Here is a 21,202-nt window from a genome sequence, read left to right on the forward strand (position 1 = left end):
GAGTTTTTTTGTGACGTTGATACGCCGTCGCCATCGCCTCCATTCGGAGTTCTGGATTTTTCGGGCTGGAAACATTTTATATTCCAAGCTAACCAAAAAAGCCTATCTAGCAGAATACATTTCTTGAGGTCGATATGGCTGTTCGTGTATAATTTCCCAGACAGCGCTCATAAGATGTGTCTGACTAAGGTACGTGCCATCATCCTAATGCTCCAATGTCACCCAGCTGTGCGGAGCTGTGGACATCGCCTGTTATGCAAACAAGCTAGCTAAAGCCAAAGCAGCGAGCTAGCGCTGTTATTAAGCCCTAGCTCCTGCAAGAAACCGTGGGTCCAAAAGCTACAGCTACCCACAAGCAATCAGTAGCCTATTGTATACATACTTTGATTGTGTGATGCATTCGTGTGCAATACAAATATTTTGAATTTTATAACATAGCTAACCTAATACTACCCTCCATCTACCTCATCACCTGGATCCATGGATGGAGTGTCTTGGCGACACTCGCCGAGTTTCTAATGTCATAAGACATGCCTAGCATCCTTTAACAGGGAAAGTAGGCTATAGATAATTTATTTTTTCTTATTAGTGTTGCTAACATTAATCAAATATAACATAGTTCAAGTCTGAGTAGATTGATCTGAATTGATATTCAAAATGCCATCAAGTCATTATTGCAAATGAAGTTTCTCTAACATTAGCCAATGTTTCCGTGGGTAGAGATAGTTTGTAAAACACAAGTTTAGTGAAGTATTTATTTTCTCTTCAACAGTCACAGTAAAATGTCTGATTTCATTGAAAGTGAGGCAGAAGAATCTGATGAGGAGTTGTTTGAGGGGTCAGAGGAGACCCAGACAAAGGAACAAAAGCATTCTAAAGCAAATGATGGTATGTAAGATGCATGCATCAATCCATTAGGTTTTTCCTTGCAGATCATAAAAACAGACAGATTATGGGTAGATACAGCAGAAACCAGCCATGTACTAGTATCTTGGACATGATGAACTTGATTTACCACTTTAGATGAGGAAGAGGAAGAAGAGAACACTGAGGACCAGGATGAACACGGGAATCTTCGGGGTCTGATTGACGATGGCGTTGACCAGGAGGAAGAGGAGGAGGATGAAGGGAAGAGAGAAAGAGATAGTGACTCAGGGGAAGAGATTGGCCACCGTAAGAGAAAGAGAAGTAAGTGGGCATCTTGATCCCTCTTTCTACAAAACAATGCAATTTAGCAACTCAGTGGCCTCTGCATCTTATTTAAGATCTCATGTCTTCTTTGATTTGTCTACAGACTATGATGACCGGTTGGATGATGATGATATTGATCTCATTGAGGAGAATTTGGGAGTCAAAGTGAAGAGGGTAAATGTAACAGGGAATCGCAGTGTAATCATTAACATTTTAAGGTGCTGTCTTATCCACCTCTAATGTGGAGTAGGGAACTTTTGTTGTTTTGTAAAACATGAGCTCTTGGTCTGTATATTTCAGCAAAAGTTTCGGCGTTTGCGAGACATGTCTGACGATGAGGATGAGGAGGGTGATGATGATGTCCGGGAAGCTCATGAGAAGGATATGATAGCGGATGAGATCTTCATGGGAGTGGGAGGCCTGGATGAGAGTGAAGCTGTAGATTTGCCTCTTCATCCAGGCGAAGATGACGAAGAGGATGATGAAGAGTCAGGTATGGAACTGTGAAGTAACAAAAACAAACAGTTATTATTATGTGAAGTCTTAAAACGGTGTAATTCACAGTAATACAATTCAAAACTTTAACTTTTAAGACATTGATGACTTTATCGTGGATGATGATGGACAACCTTTGAAGAAACCCAAATGGAGGAAGAAGTTGCCAGGATACACAGATGCGTAAGTAAAAACTATTACTATACAGTTTATTAATTGGTAATTTAAGTCCCTTATTGCAATGCCTTCTCTATTCACAAAACCTGTGTGTGCTAGTCCTGTGCAGCATAAACTGGTATGTCTGCCTTCAGTTCCTTGCATCTCTTTCCACAGAGCTCTTCAGGAAGCGCAAGAGATCTTCGGAGGGGACTTTGACTTTGCAGAGTTTGACACAGAGGCGTACGATGATGCAGAGGAGGAGGAGGAAGACGCGGAGGACGAGAGCTGGGACAGGCCCAAGAAGCAGACCAAGAAGAGGGTTGGCCGGCGCAGCATCTTCGAGATCTATGAGCCCAGCGAGCTGGAGAGCAGTCACATGACTGACCAGGACAATGAGATCCGCTCCACAGACATGCCGGAGAGATTCCAGGTGTGTGACATCATCGGTTTCTAAAGTTTGTACACTTCAAAAGAGCGTCTGCTAAATGACTAAATGTAAATGTAAAAGGTGGAGTTTGGTCAATGGGGAGATTGAGAGAGTCGGGAGCTATTTGGTCATTTGTTTTAACGTACAATATCATTTTATTAATGATGTTGTCTGCAGCTGCGTTCCACTCGTGTGAAGCCGGCGGAAGATGTGGAGCTGGAGATGGAGGCTGAGTGGATCTACAGGAATGCCTTCTCCACGCCAACCATCTCCATGCAGGTGGATAACTCAACAGATAGGCATGCTGGCAGTGACTAATAAAGAAATATGTTAATTTAGCGTTTGCTTATATCCAAAGTGCCATACAGAGTGATTGGAACCCTGTTGATCTGCAGTCAAATGCGCTAACTACTAAGCTATACCTATCTCCTATGTATGTAGAAACATATCCAGTGTATGTGGAAATGATGTTTCTAATGACTGACTTGCACTTGTATCCCTCTTATAGGAGAATACAGACTATTTGGATAGAGGTCCAACCACCAATTTCAGTAGAAAAGGTCCCAGCACCATTCAGAAGATTAAAGAGGCACTGAACTTCATGAGAAACCAACACTTTGAGGTACTGTTCACATACTGACCACATCTTATTTTATGTTTTGTTAAGCTTAAATATTGTATTTGTGTTCAGTGAGGGAGATAAAGCAAGTGTTTGTTTTTTACACAACCAAAAAAAACAAGTAGGGATGGAGTGTACGTCTGGGAAGAATCAAATACATTAAACCATCTGTCCTATTGTAGGTTCCATTCATAGCATTCTACAGAAAAGAATATGTGGAGCCAGAGCTCAACATTAATGATCTGTGGAAGGTCTGGTTGTGGGACGAGAAGGTAAAGGATAGAACTAGATTCATAATTTCTTCACTTCATAACTACTCATTGTCTGTAGAACTTCAGTGAGGACTCTCTTGTGTTCCCAGTGGACACAACTGAAGACTCGCAAACAGAACTTGACGCGCCTGTTCCGGAAGATGCAGGCCTATCAGTTTGAGCAGATCTCCGCAGACCCAGACAAGCCCCTGTCTGATGGCATACGCCCATTAGACACAGCAGATATAGAGAGGTGCTGTCAGAATTTTGTTGTTGCCCATTCATTAAAGCAAGATCAATTGATCACTTTTTGTATCAAGGTTCCGCTAGGATCCAATAGGTGTGGGTCAATCTTACTAATTAACCTCAAACAGTCACAGTTTCAGTGAGAGTTGCAAACCCGTTATCCTGGATCAGTTACGGGTTACATTGTAATAGATTTTTGTCTCGCCAGACTCAAGGATGTTCAGTCCTCTGATGAACTGAGTGACGTGTACAACCACTTCCTCCTGTATTACGGCCGGGATATCCCAAAGATGCAGAATGCGGCTAAGTCCAGCAAGAAGAAGCTGAAGAAAACGAAAGAAGTGGATGAAGATGGTAGAGTTGTTTAAACGATATTACGTGAAATTGGCAAGCAAGGCTCTGTAGAATTCAGGCCCTCGGTGAAGGCTAAATGTCATGTCTCCCTCTAGGGTTGGAGCAGGAGCCGGAGGAGGAAGAGGAGGAGGTGGTGCCACAGTCAAAGGGGCCGGACCTGAAACTAGCGTCTCGCAGGGACATGAACAGTATCTGTCAGAGTGCAGGACTTGGTGACTAATTCTATCACGTCCACTAGGTGTCAGTAGCAACACTTTATACAGACCTGGAGAAATATACCACATACCGGTACACAACTTGACAGATACATTTTTTGACGTTCTCTCCAATTAGATGGTCTGGCAAAGAAGTTTGGTTTGACTCCGGAGCAGTTTGGTGAGAATCTCCGTGACAGTTATCAGCGTCACGAGACTGAGCAGTTTCCCGCGGAGCCCCTGGAACTGGCCAACGATTACATCTGCAGGTCAGCCCCTGGCACTGCAGTCACTGCATACACATACAGACAACCGCCAACGATTACATCTGCAGGTCAGCCCCTGGCACTGCAGTCACTGCATACACATACAGACAACCGCCAACGATTACATCTGCAGGTCAGCCCCTGGCACTGCAGTCACTGCATACACATACAGACAACCACCTACACAGGCATGCCTTTGCTTGATAACCTATTTCAACCATCTACTCATATCCTACTCATAAGGGAGTCAGGTGGCTGAGCGGTGAGGGAGTCGGACTAGTAATCCGAAGGTTGCCAGTTCGATTCCCGGTCATGCCAACTGACGTTGTGTCCTTGGGCAAGGCACTTCACCCTACTTGCCTCGGGGAAATGTCCCTGTACTTACTGTAAGTCGCTCTGGATAAGAGCGTCTACTAAATGTAAATATCCAATTCGCTGTGTGTCTGCAGCCAGTTCAGCACAGCCGAGGCAGTACTGGAAGGCACCCGTTACATGGTTGCCATGCAGATCGCTCGTGAGCCTCTGGTCAGACATGTGCTCCGACAGACATTCCAGGAGAGGGCCAAGATCAACATCAAACCCACCAAGAAGGGCAAGAAGGTAAAAACATATCTGCAGTTACACATTGTATCGTAGGTGTAATAACGACTCACATGTCACAGCATGCAGATATGGAGTGGACATATATTTTCATAAAAATACACAGTATAATGTTTATCATATTAGATTGTCTTTTTTTAGATTGTTTTAGATATTAGATTGTTTTCGTTTTGAAGGATGTGGACGAGGCCCATTATGGCTACTCTTTCAAGTACCTGAAGAACAAGCCTGTGAAAGAGTTGAATGGAGACCAGTTCCTCAGAATGTGTCAGGCAGAGGAGGAGGGGCTTCTGACCATCAACATCTGTATTGACCTATTAGGAGTGAAGGGGTAATTATAACATCTTGTACTGATGTACAAATGATTGAGTGTAAGTATAGTCCTGGGCTTAGTGTCTGTCTTATCTATGCTGGGCAGATATGGAGATCAGACATACTTTGAGGAGATCAAGCAGTTTTACTACAGAGATGAGTTCAGCCACCAGGTCCAGGAGTGGAACAGGCAGCGCACGCTTGCCATTGAACGCTCCCTCAAGCAGTTCCTGTACCCTCAGATGGGAAAGGAGCTGAAGAACAAGCTGGTCGCTGAGGCCAAGGAGAGCATCACAAAGGTGGGAGCCTTCAACTGAAAACATGGAAGTTTAAACTGCGAGGTCTATCACAATGAGGCGGTGGAGGCTCAAAGTCGTTTTTTACCCTTTATTTTGATGTAGTACTGATATAATGCTTGAATTGATTACTTATTTTCTTATTCTGGCACAAAGCAGGCTTTTCAGAGCATTTATTGTGTATGAGCCGACAATATTATAATAGTGGTTGCCCGCCCCTCAGGCCTGCAGCAGAAAGCTGTATAACTGGCTGAAGGTGGCGCCCTACCGGCCCGACCAGCAAGTGGAGGAGGATGAGGAGGAACTGATGACAGAGGCCCAGGGCAAGGGTATCCGGGTACTGGGAGTGGCCTTTTCTTCCAGCAGGTACAGTCCCTGTGTCACTACCTGAACTTAGACTCATGGAGCAATTTAACACCTATGTAGAGACTAATAACCTGAAAATGACTGTTCTCAGAGACGCCCCGGTGTTCTGTGCCCTGGTGAATGGAGATGGGGAGGTTGGGGATTTCCTGAGGCTCCCCTACTTCCTGAAGAGGAGGAATGCGTGGAGGGAGGATGAGAGGGAAAAAAAGGTAGATTTCGAAAGTCTTGTGTCAGATCACTATCCAATGATGTGAAGCAATCTGTTTTCTGACACTTGTGTCGTAACACTAATGCAAGTAGCATGATCTTTAGATACAAGATATCGACAACCTGAAGAAGTTCCTGAGCACCAAGAAGCCTCACGTCATCGCCGTGACCGGAGAAAACAGGTTCCCCTCTTCTCATATCCTCCTCGTTTCTGAATAGTATGTGAGGCTAACTTAAATAACTCTTCTTGATCACTTTTTTCTTTCCTTTGTCTACCGTCTCTGTAGAGATGCCCAGATGGTTATTGAGGATATCAAGCGTGCAGCCAGTGAACTGGAACAGGAGTCCTCCTTCCCTGCTATAGGAGTGGAGCTGGTGGACAACGAGCTAGCCGTGCTCTACATGAATAGCAAGAAATCTGAGGTGACATACCCAACCCAGATTCACTTTCTCTCACCACATAAAATTAGCATTCTTACTTTGTAACCCGTTTTTTAAAAATTCTGGAAATGTGCTTGTGCGTAGGCAGATTTTCGGGACTACCCCCCTCTCCTGAGACAAGCCGTGTCTGTGGCCAGGAAGATCCAGGATCCCCTGGTGGAGTACGCCCAGGTGTGCAGTAGTGACGAGGACATCCTCTGTCTCAAACTCCATCCTCTACAGGTAATCATTACACTCTCAATAACCACATTCAGATTAGACAAACATCAAAACAAACTGGTCACGCCTCAATGACCCCTACCTCTATGAGCATGTTTATTGTACGAGTCAGACTGTCCTCTGCCCTTGCCCTCACCCTCTCCCACCCCTCCCCTTCCTCCAGGACCATGTAGTGAAGGAGGACCTGCTGAACGCACTGTACTGTGAGTTTATTAACCGGGTCAACGAGGTGGGCGTGGACGTGAACAGGGCCATTGCCCACCCCTACACCCAGAGCTTGGTCCAGTATGTCTGTGGCCTAGGGCCCAGGAAAGGTGCCCACCTGCTCAAGGTAAACCAACACTGCATTGTACAAGTCGTTGGTTGGAAGGCTAAATAGCCTCTTATGGCTACCCTCTCATCTTATGTAGGCCTTTTAAGTTCTAGTTATTTTTATGTAGTTTGACTCATTCAGGTCTTCTGACTAGCTACCGCAGCTTCCACGCTAATCTGTGGTTGCAGATCCTGAAACAGAACAACACCCGTCTGGAGAACCGCACGCAGCTAGTTACCATGTGTCACATGGGGCCCAAAGTCTTCATCAACTGTGCCGGCTTCATCAAGATCGACACAGCGTCTCTGGGAGACAGGTCAGATTCAGCACAGGGTATTTCTACAGACAAATATGGGGATGATACCCGTCATAGCACGGGAAATATCACATCATCCATCCAACTAGAGTTAAGTTCAATGTATGAAAGAAAATTGAAGAACTAAGTAGAACTATTGACGTTAAACTAAATGAAATCATCCCACTGTCTCTCCGCAGCACCGACTCCTACATCGAGGTTCTGGATGGTTCCCGGGTGCACCCGGAGACATACGAGTGGGCGCGCAAAATGGCAGTGGACGCCTTGGAGTACGACGAGTCAGCAGAGGACGCCAACCCTGCAGGAGCCCTGGAGGAGATCCTGGAGAACCCGGAGCGCCTCAAAGACCTGGACCTGGACGCCTTCGCAGAGGAGCTGGAGAGACAGGTCAGTGTGGCGGGAGAAGGGCGGCCACATTCACATTGGGCGGCCAAGACAACGCAACACATCCTGGTGACAGTACTTCCTGTCTGAGGCTGCCCTTGTCCACAGGGCTACGGCAACAAGGGAATAACACTGTACGACATCCGTGCCGAGCTGAGCTGCAGGTACAAGGACCTGAGGTCCACCTACAGGGGCCCCAACACAGAGGAGATCTTCAACCTGCTGACCAAAGAGACCCCCGAGACCTTCTACATAGGTGAACTGCTCCCTCTCTGACTCTATTTGAGCCTCACCGCTGTGGGATGGTCTGTGTTTCATCGCGTCTCCCAGATGTTTGTTTATGCTCGGGCTGTGCTTCTCCTTCTCCAGGTAAACTGATCACCAGTGTGGTGACGGGCATCGCCCACAGACGTCCCCAGGGTGAGAGCTATGACCAGGCGATCAGGAATGACGAGACTGGTCTGTGGCAGTGTCCCTTCTGTCACCAGGACAACTTCCCTGAGCTAAGCGAGGTGAGGTGGACTCCCTACCCTGGACCTAAGAGCACAATCTCTCTGTAAATGCTGCCTGTGCTGTGTATTTCCCAGACTTCTGCTGGGAGACCAGATTCAGTGGGCTGCACTGCAATATAGTCTCCTGTAAATGCTGCCAATCTTTCAGCAGCCTAAAACAACTCATGTTTTCCCATGCAGGTGTGGAATCATTTTGACAGTGGCTCCTGCCCCGGCCAGGCTATTGGGGTGCGCACCCGCACAGACAATGGGGTCACTGGCTTCATCCCCACCAAGTTCCTCAGTGACAAAGTGGTGAAGCACCCTGAAGACAGAGTCAAGGTGTCTGTGTTCTTTCCCTAAAATATCGACTGAACGCAGTTTCACATTTCAATACCGCTACCTAGGTACTGAGTTGTGTAGATGTGCTTTTGACGTGTGTAGTTATCGATGTGTGCTGGTTTCCAGGTGGGTATGACAGTGCACTGCAGGATCATGAAGATCGACATAGAGAAGCTGAGTGTAGACCTGACCTGCCGCACGTCAGACCTGTCAGACAAAAACAACGAGTGGAAGCTTCCCAAAGACACCTACTATGACTTTGACCTGGAGACGGATGATGTGAAGCAGGAGGAGGAGGCCAAGAAGAAACAGCAGAGAACAAGTTTGTTTCTTCAGATTGAAAAAAAGTGTCAAGCATAGGTCTCTCAATGTTTAGGTTTTTATTGTCCAGGTTGTTGTGTGGGTCATTGATATTTGCGATCGTATTTCATCAGTTTTCATCAAGTTTTCATGCATAGTATTTCAGACTTGACTACCGCTTGAACTGTACTCTCTCCCTCCCTTTAGCCTACATCAAAAGGGTCATCGCTCACCCCTCCTTCCACAACATCAACTTCAAGCAGGCAGAGAAGATGATGGAGTCGATGGACCAGGGGGATGTCATCATTCGTCCCAGCAGCAAGGGAGAGAACCACCTGACCGTCACCTGGAAGGTGGCTGATTGTATCTACCAGCACATTGACGTGCGTGAGGAAGGGAAGGAGAACGCCTTCAGTCTCGGACACACCCTCTGGATTAACAATGAGGTGAGGTGACCCCTGGAAAACAGTTTAATCAAATGGTACATGTCTGTATAAATGTGCACATGTAATTTGGGGTATGGCTTGATTTCTTTATTCTCAGGAGTTTGAAGATCTCGATGAAATCACAGCCCGATTCGTTCAACCAATGGCTGCGTTTGCTCGTGATTTGCTTGGTCACAAGTATTTCCAAGAATGCAGTGGTGGAGACAGAAAGGTTATTAATTCCATTTTTAGGATATGTGTGTGTAAATGATTCTGTAGGTGGCTTCAGCCCATGCGTCTTCTAGAAGGTGAGTGTGACAAAATACAAATTAAACACGATAATTTTCACGCCTTGTTCAATAATCATTTGTTGCGGGACCTCCTGTTTCATTGAATTACAGAAAATGGAGGAGGTCCTCGTGAAAAGCAAGAAGGAGAAGCCTACATTCATCCCCTACTATGTGTCGGCCTGTAAAGAGTTTCCAGGAAAGTTCCTGCTCGGCTACCAGCCTCGCGGAAAGCCAAGGTTATCTAAAGACTGCCAACCACCTCCCAACCTTTGTTGTGCTAATGAAGACCCATTCATTAAATGCATACATTTGCATAGATATAGAAACACAGGAGATGCACTTGGCTTCGTTTTAGTTCCGTGTTTAATTGACACCCTGAAGAAGAAAAAAACCTCTTGTTTTAGACTAAAAGTGTCCCCCGTGCACCCAAATACAAATGTGTGTCAAGGCAGAAGGGAAGAATGAATTGCCCTTTGTCTTTGCTTCTAGCGTTTGCCAGGAGCAAGTGTGATTCTGGTGCTTGTTTAGGGACGGGAAAAGTGGTGGGCCAGTCAACATTCAGTCATATCAGGCATCATACTCTCCATTAGACTGGCATCACCAGACCTATTTGCAAATGTTTAGTAGTCTGAAACATCTCAGGTCATTGTTGATTGGTGGCCTTGTTAAAGCCATTATCAATTGGCAAATTTGATCCAACTTATGCAATTGGATATGATTCGACAGAGACAAATAATCAGAGCAACATATTGTTTTTTTGCGAAGATGCCTCAGACTTTTTGCCTGAGTACAACCTGTCTAGATGCTGCTTTACCAGTGGCCTTTTATGGACTAAAAATGTGTGTTTTGAAGTAACAGAACGCCACTGCAGGAAGGGTGGCTAGACCCAACTACTAGGGCAAATCAAACATGAGCTTGCAGATTCATCTGGTTCCCAGGCTAACTCTCCCTCTGAGGAACATCTCCTGTTGAAAAAGAAGTCATTGTTGTGTAATGGATGAGTGTCATAACCCTGTCTTTCAGGATTGAGTTCGTCACCATCACGCCCGAGGGTTTCCGATACAGAGGCCAGATTTTTCCCACAGTTAACGGACTCTTCCGCTGGTTCAAGGATCATTACCAAGAGCCTGTGCCAGGTCAGAACACAGAGAAACCCTGTGTCCTTGTTCCACCTCACAATGAAAGATATGTCAGTGGGAGTTTGTGTCCACCAGTGTTAGTACTTTTTTCAACAGGAGTTACACCAGGCAGTAGCACCAGAACAAGAACCCCAGCCTCCATTAATGCCACGCCAGCCAATATCAATATTGCAGGTCTCTTCCTGTTTCCGTCTGTAAAAAAAAAACGTGAGATCATTTCAGATTACAAGGCAGCTATTGTGATCTATTGTGAATAAGTCACCGTGCATTGCTTCCATGTCTTTTGTCGACCAGACCTGACTCGAGCAGTCAGTGCCCTCCCACCCAACATGACCTCTCAGATGTTCAATGCCATCGCTGCGGTAACCGGCCAGGGTGGGCAGAATTCCAACACCACCCCGGCTCAGTGGGCATCCAGCCAGTACGGCTACAGTGGGAGCAGCACCGGCGGAGGGGGAAGCAGCAGTGCCTACCACGTATGTTTGGAGTAACATAGAACTTTAGTCAAAACCCCAGGGTCTACAGAGAGACGAGTACTAACCCTAACATTCCCTTTGCCATTGACAGGTGTTCGCCACCCCAGCCCAGCAGCCCATAGCTACTCCGCTCATGACACCCAACTACTCCTACACCACACCCAGTCAGCAGGCCAGCGTCACCACCCCCCAGTACCCCAGCAGCACCCCTCACTCCTCCCATGGACACCGCCCATCCTCCTCCACACCTTCCTCGTCCTCCTCCCGACACAGGACACCACAGGCTAAGTAAGTTACAGATTCCTACAGAGCAAAAAAAAATATATATATATATATATTAGGGAAGCCTGTATGAAGTTTGAATCTCTCGTCTCATAGAAATGAACTTGATTCTTTTGTTTTCTCTGGTGCAGGGCGACCTCACACACAGCCGTTGACTGGGGCAAAATGGCAGAGCAGTGGCTGCAGGAGAAGGAGGCAGAGCGTAAGAAGCAGAGGCCCAGAGTGACCCCACGGCCCTCCCCCAGCCCCATGATCGAGAGCACACCCATTTCCATAGCCGGAGACGCCACGCCCCTCCTGGATGAGATGGACCGCTAGACCATGAGGTGATTTTCTTCCAGTCTCGCTTCCACCTGTTTCTACTGTACATGAACTGGTTGAACTCGTATTAAATCCATTCCACTGCTACTAAGCAACCCCGAAAGATTAAAGAGCAGGATAAGCTGATGTTGACCAACATGGACATGTGAATTCATATGAGATAACTCTCATAGGAAATGGAATTAAAAACTGCACAGTCCTTCCAGGAATAGAGAATGCGTCAGGAATTTTAAAATAGGCAAGTACCATCCTCTGTGTTCCATAACTTGTCATTCTGTTCCCATGGTGGAATTTCACAGGAAACAAAGAAAGTGCATGCTTTGTTGGAATCAGACTGTAAGCTTATTAACTTCAAATGCATGCAAATACAACAATAAAAGCACTGTATGTGAATAGCACTCAGAGGTTACTATAACTTCATGATAACAATCTTACATTGGGTTCTATGACTGCAATTATTGTGCCCAAGTATATTTTTTCAGACATCTTTGCCTCATTGCTACAGTATGCTGTTGTTCGTCTGAATGACTAGCCTTTTATATATTTTAACTGTTCTGGTGCTGCTTAGTTGTGTGGGCTGTGATGTTGACACGAATACACTTTATTGCATAGTAGATGAAAAATGAAAGAAAATGTAAAGTATTAGAAAGAAATGTCAAAGAATGGATCAAATCTTTAGCACTTTCACCATTAGGTGTTTTTAACCTTTTTTGTATTTTTAAAAGCATTGCATAAGCAAACATGTTTTGGTCAATAATCTATATCAACTGTGATTTAAAAACATACAGTATTTACATTAGTTACTTTGCATTTATAAGTATTTCACTGTGATCCAGTATCAATTAGAAACGATAATACATTTTGTTTGGCGCCTATTTAATTGAAAGATGTACTGTATTGTTTGTACTCTAAATATCTGTGTACTCATCTATCCCATCTCATCTATTTTCATTACTCATCATGTGCTGATGGAGCCCACCAATAAAAGAGTCAATGTATAACCAGACAACGGGATATGTGTTCTGCAACGCTGTTGTGTCAGGCTAGTGTGGCCCTACCTCTTACATACCCCTGACAAAGTATTGCTACTTACTCAATATTAGTTCAATTTGGTGGGTAATAAAAAAGCTTTGTCATAAATGTGTTACTTACCTGGCCAAGCTCTTCTGAATACTTTTGTCTGCTGTGAGAATATGAAACCTGGATCTGTATCATAGTACTCTCCTCTTGAACTTAATGTAGTTATAACAAGGTAATATTATACATTATGAGAGAGATCCTTGCTAATAGTTCTCTGAATATCAAAAGGTGCCAGTCACATTTAGTTAAATTCCTCTTAGTTGCAAGCATGTGGGAATCAGCTGATAAGGGATTTGATGCTCTGCTGTGGGTGTTACAACCCCTAATGTGCTGCCTGGGGGGATAGTGTGCCAAGAGGGCCTATAATCCAGAGATAAGAATGTAACCCCTTTTTCATTCAAAACCTTTAAGTCGCATTGAAGGGGACCAGCAGGGCCAGTCTCCCAAAGAACAAAGGGCATAGTAAATAATCTTGGAATGTGCAGGTCTGTTGGTGTGTATAGTATGGCTAGCATTGTTTGCAGAAAAGTATACCTAAGCAGGTTTACTGTTAAGAAGATAAAACACAGCATTTCCCCCTCAAGATTTAACATTCCTTGCTGTGTGAATAGTGACAAAGTGATTTGCTGTCAGGCCCATGACCTTAATGTGTTACATTCACACAATCACCAATTTAAATCAATATACTAAAATATGCAGCGTTTAAATATTTTATTAATCTATTTTGTAGGCATACATATTTCTATACATAATACTGATCCCCCAATCACGTTGATATGATTACTGTGAAAAATGGCTATAATGTTGATTCGTCAAATATCACAGATAAAACAACTAGTCAGCATTGCAACTTTTCCTAGTCAATAGATTGGCTGGTCATATAAGATGGCAATGCAGTCTATCATTCTATGCTAGCAGCATGTTAAGTATAGTTTCAGGGCTGTTTGTTGGAAAGCCTTGTTTTTCTTCTTCTCTTCCAACCTAGTTGCTCTTCAGCCTTCTGTAAAATGGATTGGATAAGGCTCATGGACGGTGTGCTGGGCTGTGCAGTGTAGAGGACCTGCTCAATGCCATCTTTCAACTCTTCAATCTCAGCATCTTCAGAGGGCATAGTTTGGAGTCTCAGCCTTGCAGTCGTCTTTGTTCTAGGATCAGTTTCATTGTCATTATGAGGTGTAACGCCTACGTTAAAAACAGCTGGACTGTTTTTTTTCCTTCTTTTTTTGCGCTCTCCCTCTCTTGACCCGTGTCCTCCTGCAGTGAGAACGAGAGTTCCAGCCGTGGCAGTGAGACGCCCGCGTTTACCATCGTTCTCCACGGCGACCAGCCCCATGGTGGAGGTGGGAGGAACGGTCAACACAGCAGGGCTGTCAGTAGCAGACAGCACTGACATGGTTTCTTCAGAAGCGCTCTGGGGAGATGTGGTGTCAGCCAAAAGGGGGAGTACAAGTTTTTTCCTTCTTTTTCTCCCCTCTCGCTCTTTTGATCGTTGCCTTTTGTTTTGGTGGGCATTCAATGTAGAGGTTGCAGCTGTTGTGGTAGAGGAAGCAGCACTAGTTGTAGTAGCACGAGTTGTAGCAATAGTTGCAGCAGTAGAAGTACTAGCAGTAGTAGTAGCTCTAGTTGAGGTAGTTAAAGGTGACATATCACTATCATTTTCTGGTCTGTGAGAGTCAAGGTCCGTTGCCGTTTTAACAGTAGTGGGAGTTGGGCTGCCTATAATCGCTCTAAACTCATCTTTAGTGGAATGCTGAGCCGCAGCCTCCTCAATAGGAGAAGAGGAGGTGATTCTCCTTCTTTTATTTCTGTTTTTTCTCTCTTTTGACCTGTGTCTTTTTCTTTTGAGGGGAGCCACAATGGGAGCGCGGGCATGGATTGTGGTAGGTCCCAACCTTTGTTGCTCCGGCTGCTCTGAGGGGACCGTTGGAGTGCTGCTCTGTACGACTGAAGTGTTTGTGGTCTTGACCAGGAGTTCCTGGTCAACGGCATTGTGGGTTGTAGCTTGTTCTGGAGGAAAAGTTGGAGATATGTGGTTGCGATTTTTTCTCCCTTGTCTTGGCCTCAACCTCTTCTGTTGCATAGTTGTGGGGATGCTGATTGTCACAGAGAGGAGTTCTGTTTGCTTGTTCTCTGTGTGGGATTGGGTATCCAGCTTAAGCTCCTTCTTCACAGGACTGGTTGGGTAGATTGAGGTAGTGATTGAGGAATTTTCCTCATCTGTCATTGGTTGATCTTTCATAACATCATTGGACGGCTCCTCTTTACCCCCTAGATCTATCATATAATTTACATTCCTGTTAAACTGAACAACTTTACTTGGCTCATCAACAAAGTTACTCTTATTATCGACCTCCTCTGCCTTGCTGCTTGTAGGTGTACCTGGGGCTGCCTCCTCGGCTTTGGAGATGGATTCGACCCTCTGCTTTCTCTTTCTCCCTCGACCCTTAGCCTTCTTTTTTTTGTTTTTCTTTTTCTCTGAATTCTTCTTCTTCTTCTTCTCAGAGGACTCCGCCTCTCCTTTGGCAGCTTCAGTGGTCGAACTTTGAGACGTGGACACAGTAGCGAGAACTTTGATGAAGTCCTCAGCGGCCGTAACCACGTTACTAAGGGACGGTTCCTCAGGACCCGTGGTCTGGGAGCCAGACACCGGAGGCTCTGTTGGACCCTCCGGTCCATCCTGCTCTAGTCCTGATTTATTGGACTCTTTCTGTTGAGGAGGAGCCAAGGTCAATACGTCAATAACGTCAATGCCTCCAAAGTCGTATGGAATGGACTCTTTTGCCACTGCAACAGGCATCTTCTCGTACTTTTTACACCTTTTGAATTTGAAAGAAGAGTAAGACATAAAAGATAGTTGATTAGGCATCCGTACGTTCACCATTAGAAAGTAAAGAAATTCACTTAAAACCGTTTGAACTTGTTGTGGAATCTCCATAAATACTTACATGCCATACCAGTGCCTCTCAACACATTGCTCCTCATACATGAACTCAAAGCAGGGTACCTCCATGACATTGAAGAAAGCCTGTCCCACCACCCTGGATGAGGAGTCATTCACTTTCCTCAGACAGTCCTTCATCCTGCAGCATGTGACAGAGAAAACTACTCACTCAATGTCTCTAGCTTGTCCAGGCTGACCAGTAAGTCAAATTGTATTTTATTTCAATCTCTGTTGGGAGAACCACCCCTCTCTCTCTCACACACACACACACACACACACTCACTCACGCATTATCGCAGTCACAGTGAGAAACGGAAAGCCACTTGAAATTTGTGTAGCCATATTTTGAGGAGAACGCATGGATGACATGGGGGCAATGGTCATGAACACGGCAACAACTGTCGGTCTCAGCGAATACCCCTGAGGAAGTACAAGAGCAAAGCATCTATGAGTGCACAACATGGGTGGGTAAATTAATAAAGTATCCTTTTTTAACTCAGCAACATGATCTATACTTTTAATATAAAATGTTCTCCCTACCCAGTTGATTAACATCATCGGCGATGTTGCCTGCACCGCACCAAAGTGTCCCAGGATAAGTAAATCCTCGCTTGGATCTGCTTAACACCTTGTCCTCATCTTTTTGATCCTGTATCGGTCGTGCATTCATATTTTTGATGACTCTTTTGCGCTCCGTTTTCCTCTGAAACTCTTGACAGTTGGCTTTGGCATCCGCCAAGTGAGCAAAACTCGTTTCGAAATTTTCTAATTTGGTCGTTTGATCCTTCAATCCCAATCTGCAAATATGCATGAAAGACTTCACCTGCATTTGGTTCACTGTCACCGAGCAGTCCACGAGTTTTCCGGCTGGGTCACGCACGGAACTCACCTCTTCAACTCCATCTGATACTTGGTAAAGGTAATTCTCTCCTATTACAGACATTTTAGCACAGAATGTGCTGTTGAGCATGAGAAACATTGCCTTTGCCTCTTTTCCTCCATCTAGAGAGTAGGTTAGGAATTCTCCTTTGACAAAGTTTCTGTCCAGGTAAGACAGGAATACAAAAAACACAGACCACATTATGGCAGGTGGCCCTTTTTTTGCACCATGCGCCCGAAGACAGTAGCCTGTTACTATTCTCCCACGCCCTTGTATCCACCGGCTTTTAAAGCGACACTTGAAGTGGTGTGATTATAAATACGATGACTGACATTGCTGGGAGGGGTTTGTCATCCACATTAACCCCTTCAGTGGACGTGTAAAATCCTTTGACGCTTTCAGTTTGACAGTAGGATCTGGAGCAATATTGGCATTAAATATAGGATAATGGGCACATCATAAAATACATGAATAGCCAACAAGTTTAATACCGATTAATATAACAGTTTATTACAAATACATATAATATACCGGCACATCAAGATGATGGATAGGGGGTTGTAGAAAAGGTGTTGGAAAAAATGCCAAGCTGTGCATTTATTTTCTAAAACAGCTGCAAACACAATTAGCACGGATTAATCTACATTTATTTAGCCTAAAATTCAAGATGAATGGTGTGAACTAGCAACGACTTCTTCGTAAATTGACCGCAAGTTACCTCCCCACCCCCCACCCCTTTTCCCAAGAAGTCGAGATTTATTCCAGTGGAGGAGGTTCTTGTGGTGCTTTCCATGGTAACGAGGATGGGGTGATTCCTCTAAACCAAGAGATTGGACATCTTGCAAATTCCACAAAGGGTTTTGCATTGCTGATGAGTGACTGAATAAGAAAGTAGTTAAAAAAAATGAAGCGGAAAGGCTCACAAGTGTGCACGCAATAATAATTGGTACCTGCTATCGGAATCAATTAAGGACGTGTTTGAAGATGCAAAGTTGTAGCTCACAAATTTTGTGCACAAAAGTAGCTAAGCAGCTAATAAGCCAAATCTGAATTGCCTTTTCCCAGTCGTCTTAACAAGAAATTCCAGTAATTAACCTTCTAAAAAACAATCTTTAGAGCTCAATTTTAGGTTAGAAATTGGTGCTATGATTTTCAATTTGCATCCCATGCAAGTGTTCACACTCCATTAGGCTTGTAGGGATCATGTGCAACGAGTCGGCAAACTATAAATCACCCCAATGTTGTCACATTGTTGGCTTGGTTGGCTTTGCAAAGCACTCTCGAGAAGCGAATGTTTGAGGGCGGAGTGAAGTGATGCAAAGTCACCAGAGGGAACATTCGACCAAACCTGGGCAGCAAAACGCGGGCTACAATTGCTCAGTGAGGATTTACCGGCAAACTCTTGTAACCTTTGTAATCCCGGGGTGCTCCAAATAAAGTGGGATTTAAATCAACTAGTGCTACATTTTTGTCGGCCATTATTGACGGCTCTGTGGAGAGCAGTTTGGCTTGCCATCAGTGATAAGCTACATGCTCTCTAAACAGAAAAGATAACCGACTCATACTACTAAAATGCCTTATGGCACAGAGATGTCACAGTTGTTCACACGGACACAGCCTAGCCTACATTATTAACTTGGTGGACAGGCGGACAGCTGTGAGACCGAAAGACTATTATAATTGTAAGAGTTTTGTAAACTTTCTTGACCATTTGTTACCATGTTGCGATGTGCTTTAAGGTGTGGTGTGATAGTGACAATTTTTGCCTCTTGGAAATACCAAGTTAAAGGACAATCTGTTTAAATGAAAGAAAGAAAAAATTGCAATGCTGACAAATTAAGTTGTAGCCTACTGTTTTGTAAAATATGAAACATAAAGAAACGAATTACATCCGGTAGCCTTGAAGGTTTTTCATAAGGTTACATAAACTGCAATAGCCTACTTCTCATGTGGAAAAGATTCCGCCTGAAGATACCGTAAACTGAGCCATCAGAGAAAACACTGGAAATATTGATTCAGTAAATAATTCCTAGCTGTTCAATCACATGGAACTATGCTTCTCCACATGGGCAAGTACTTTTTTCATAATAAGTAAACTTATCTCAGCAGTCATGAATAGTATAGCTGTGTCATTCACGCCCCCGTGCAATCTGATAGTGGTCGTCTGCAGATTCCCAGGCAGAATAGTCCTCCCCACCCAGACTTCTCCTGAAGATGGACCCTCTGGCGCTTCCAAAAGACAGAAATAGAGGCTGGTACCTCTCCTTAATGGCACCAAACACCAAAGGATCAAACTTTGCCTGGCTTGACCCATCAAGGCTTTACTGTAACGCCCAGGTAGGCTTCAATAAATGTGACCCTGTGCGTTCTGGTTTGTCACAGCAACGTGAATGAGCACAGATGCTATTGAGGGCAATAACTGTCCATACAAACCGTGGTTGAGAGTCGGTTGTAGTTGATTGTGTGCAGAAACGCTAAACTGCATTAATAGAACTTTATCTTGATACAAAACCATAAAAGTCTTGTTAATGTATTCTCTATATTTCATCCCAGGCCCTGTCAGATTGTGTGCAGGACCTTCTCTGTCCATTCCAGAATGAAACTATCGACCTAGTTGCGGGTATAGATGCAATGGGATTCATCTTAGGTAAAGATAAAGACAATATAATTATTATCTATACTTGATTTGCTGGTTCAGTGCAGTCATGAAAACGTTTCCAAGCACAGGCTTGCTAAATTGAGCAGGGAACCCAACACTTTGAGAGACTAAATTTAGAGTTACAGATTTAGGCCATGCAGCTGTGTCTAAAGGAGAAGCAGAAAACACACATATTTGAAATGTTCAACAACAATGTTAATGGATCTTAAAGTGGTTTATTGGCTGTTTCCAGGGTCGGCAGTGGCCGCCACACTAGGAAAAGGCTTCCTGGCTATCCGTAAGTCAGGACACCTGTGTATAGAAACGCAGAGTCAGAAGTACAGCGACTACTCTGGCAGGGAAAAAGTAATGGAAGTAAGACTGGATGTGCTAAAACCAGGTGAGCAATTTCATTTTCTTAAAATCCCCCAATTTAGTTACTTTAGTTACACTTTGTTTATTTGGTGAATATATTGTTCCTTTTTGGTGACTGTTCAAACAGCAGTGGAGCCTGTTAGGTCCAATGTTTCAGATGAGGAAAAAAAGGATGACAACAAAGTTTCTTACTTCTGCTTGACCATCAGTGTGGTAACAGATGGTATACAGTGGATTGACAAGCTTAATGAACCCTGCAACACACATCACGTGGTGCCAAGACTGTATGGGCCCAATTAGTAATTCTGTCATGGCAAAGCAATCCTAATTTCCTGTGGCACAATGCCCCCCAGTGTTGGCAAGAAGGAACCGACAAGCATCAGGAGAATATTTGTGCCTGGAACACCATGTCCTCTCCAGGGGACTTTGTATTCACTGGTTGTCTGTTTGTCCTACTCAGTTTGACTGCCTGCTGCACCATGTGACTTTAAGGCTGAACTGACATAAGTGACAACTGCACTAACAGTGGTCTTCCTGTGACAACAGGCCTTCGGGTCCTGATTGTAGACCAGTGGATAGAGACTGGAGGTACCATGAAGGCTGCCTTACAACTGGTGGAGAAGCAAGGAGCCACTGTTGTTGGTCAGTCAGTGTGTAGCCCTATCAGTACTTATGTATGCTCAATGTGGGTAGGAAAAGTCCTGTTCTCTGTAAGAATCCGAACTAAAAATATAAACTATAAACTTTTGAGTCTGCTCTTCTTAAGTAGCGTTTTGTAAATTAATGTTAGTTACTTTATATGTGTTTTGTAACTTTAGGTGTAACTGCTGTGGCTATTGAGAACAGCGAGGGAGGGAAGTGGATCAAAGACCATTACAAATACTCTCACTGCATCCCAGAGGAACTTCAGAGTCAAATTGATGAACAATATCTAGATTATTTCAAAAGCTTCAAGAGTTAAACCCTTACACGCTTCATTTCCAAGGAAATTTATTTAACACTAATATATACTTTTCAAAATCCAGTTTTTATATACTAGGACAGATATCCACCAACCATCTCTGGAAAGAGGGGAATGACTCCTCCCAAAGTTTCTTTAACTTCTCTGGAGTTTTCTTGGGAGTATTATCTTGTCTTCCTTTATGGTTTAGGATGGTTATATGTGCCGATCTATGAAGCCCTCTATGACATTGCATGTGAAAAGGGCAATCAAATTAAATTTGATCTGAAATGTTTAATACATTTATTGATGTAATACAAGAGTAACAGTACCATCACAAGTCTAATTAAGCAATGTTATACTGTACCTTTTATAAAAACATTACTTTGGAATAAGTTGTACTGGAACTGTATACAAGTTATTTATTGATGTATTTGGCCAGTAAAAATGTGTTGGTATAAAAGTGATTAAAACAATATGTTTGATCCTAAAATCAACTGAACTAAAAAGGTACCTTGAAGAACATTTGAAAATCTATAAATTATGCTGATCTCTCCCAGTGCCGCTATTAAAATATTGTGTCTAAGAAAAATATTACAATTGTGCAGATACTTTTCTAATACAAA

The 21,202-nt window shown here is 44.1% G+C and overlaps 3 protein-coding genes across 4 annotated transcripts; 2 read left to right on the forward strand and 1 right to left on the reverse strand.

Moving 5' to 3' along the window:
• Positions 1-782: 782 nt before the first annotated feature.
• LOC136951672 (transcription elongation factor SPT6-like) lies at positions 783-12,721 on the forward strand. Its single transcript, XM_067246212.1, has 36 exons — positions 783-888; positions 1,024-1,188; positions 1,295-1,371; positions 1,492-1,684; positions 1,785-1,869; positions 2,020-2,275; positions 2,450-2,551; positions 2,781-2,894; positions 3,074-3,163; positions 3,253-3,395; positions 3,597-3,747; positions 3,852-3,954; positions 4,076-4,205; positions 4,652-4,802; positions 4,979-5,133; positions 5,221-5,413; positions 5,634-5,776; positions 5,868-5,985; positions 6,089-6,165; positions 6,271-6,406; positions 6,509-6,646; positions 6,807-6,974; positions 7,145-7,272; positions 7,452-7,659; positions 7,765-7,912; positions 8,026-8,168; positions 8,349-8,489; positions 8,616-8,811; positions 8,997-9,235; positions 9,333-9,446; positions 9,616-9,740; positions 10,528-10,640; positions 10,740-10,817; positions 10,938-11,119; positions 11,211-11,407; positions 11,533-12,721. The coding sequence occupies exons 1-36, from the start codon at positions 783-785 to the stop codon at positions 11,717-11,719; spliced, it is 5,193 nt and encodes a 1,730-aa protein (XP_067102313.1). The 3' UTR covers positions 11,720-12,721.
• A 777-nt stretch (positions 12,722-13,498) lies between these two features.
• proca1 (protein interacting with cyclin A1) lies at positions 13,499-16,824 on the reverse strand. The gene is made up of 4 exons (XM_067246720.1): positions 16,284-16,824; positions 16,031-16,163; positions 15,748-15,882; positions 13,499-15,618 (listed from the first exon to the last, which is right to left on the reverse strand). Exons 1-4 carry the CDS (start codon positions 16,822-16,824, stop codon positions 13,737-13,739), a joined length of 2,691 nt encoding a protein of 896 aa, XP_067102821.1. The 3' UTR covers positions 13,499-13,736.
• Positions 16,825-18,697: 1,873 nt separating this feature from the next.
• Positions 18,698-20,916, forward strand: zgc:174895. Of its 2 annotated transcripts, XM_067246473.1 has the most exons (5): positions 18,774-18,960; positions 19,177-19,270; positions 19,515-19,661; positions 20,183-20,278; positions 20,455-20,916. In XM_067246473.1, exons 1-5 carry the CDS (start codon positions 18,838-18,840, stop codon positions 20,595-20,597), a joined length of 603 nt encoding a protein of 200 aa, XP_067102574.1. In that variant the 5' UTR covers positions 18,774-18,837; the 3' UTR covers positions 20,598-20,916. The 2 variants fall into 2 exon arrangements, with proteins under 2 accessions (XP_067102575.1, XP_067102574.1); XM_067246474.1 differs by lacking the exons at positions 20,183-20,278; positions 20,455-20,916 and adding an exon at positions 19,764-20,059 and having other exon boundaries at positions 18,698-18,960.
• The last annotated feature ends 286 nt before the right edge of the window (positions 20,917-21,202 follow it).

The sequence above is a fragment of the Osmerus mordax genome, chromosome 11 (genome assembly GCF_038355195.1).
Source record: "Osmerus mordax isolate fOsmMor3 chromosome 11, fOsmMor3.pri, whole genome shotgun sequence".
NCBI classification, from domain to species: domain Eukaryota; kingdom Metazoa; phylum Chordata; class Actinopteri; order Osmeriformes; family Osmeridae; genus Osmerus; species Osmerus mordax.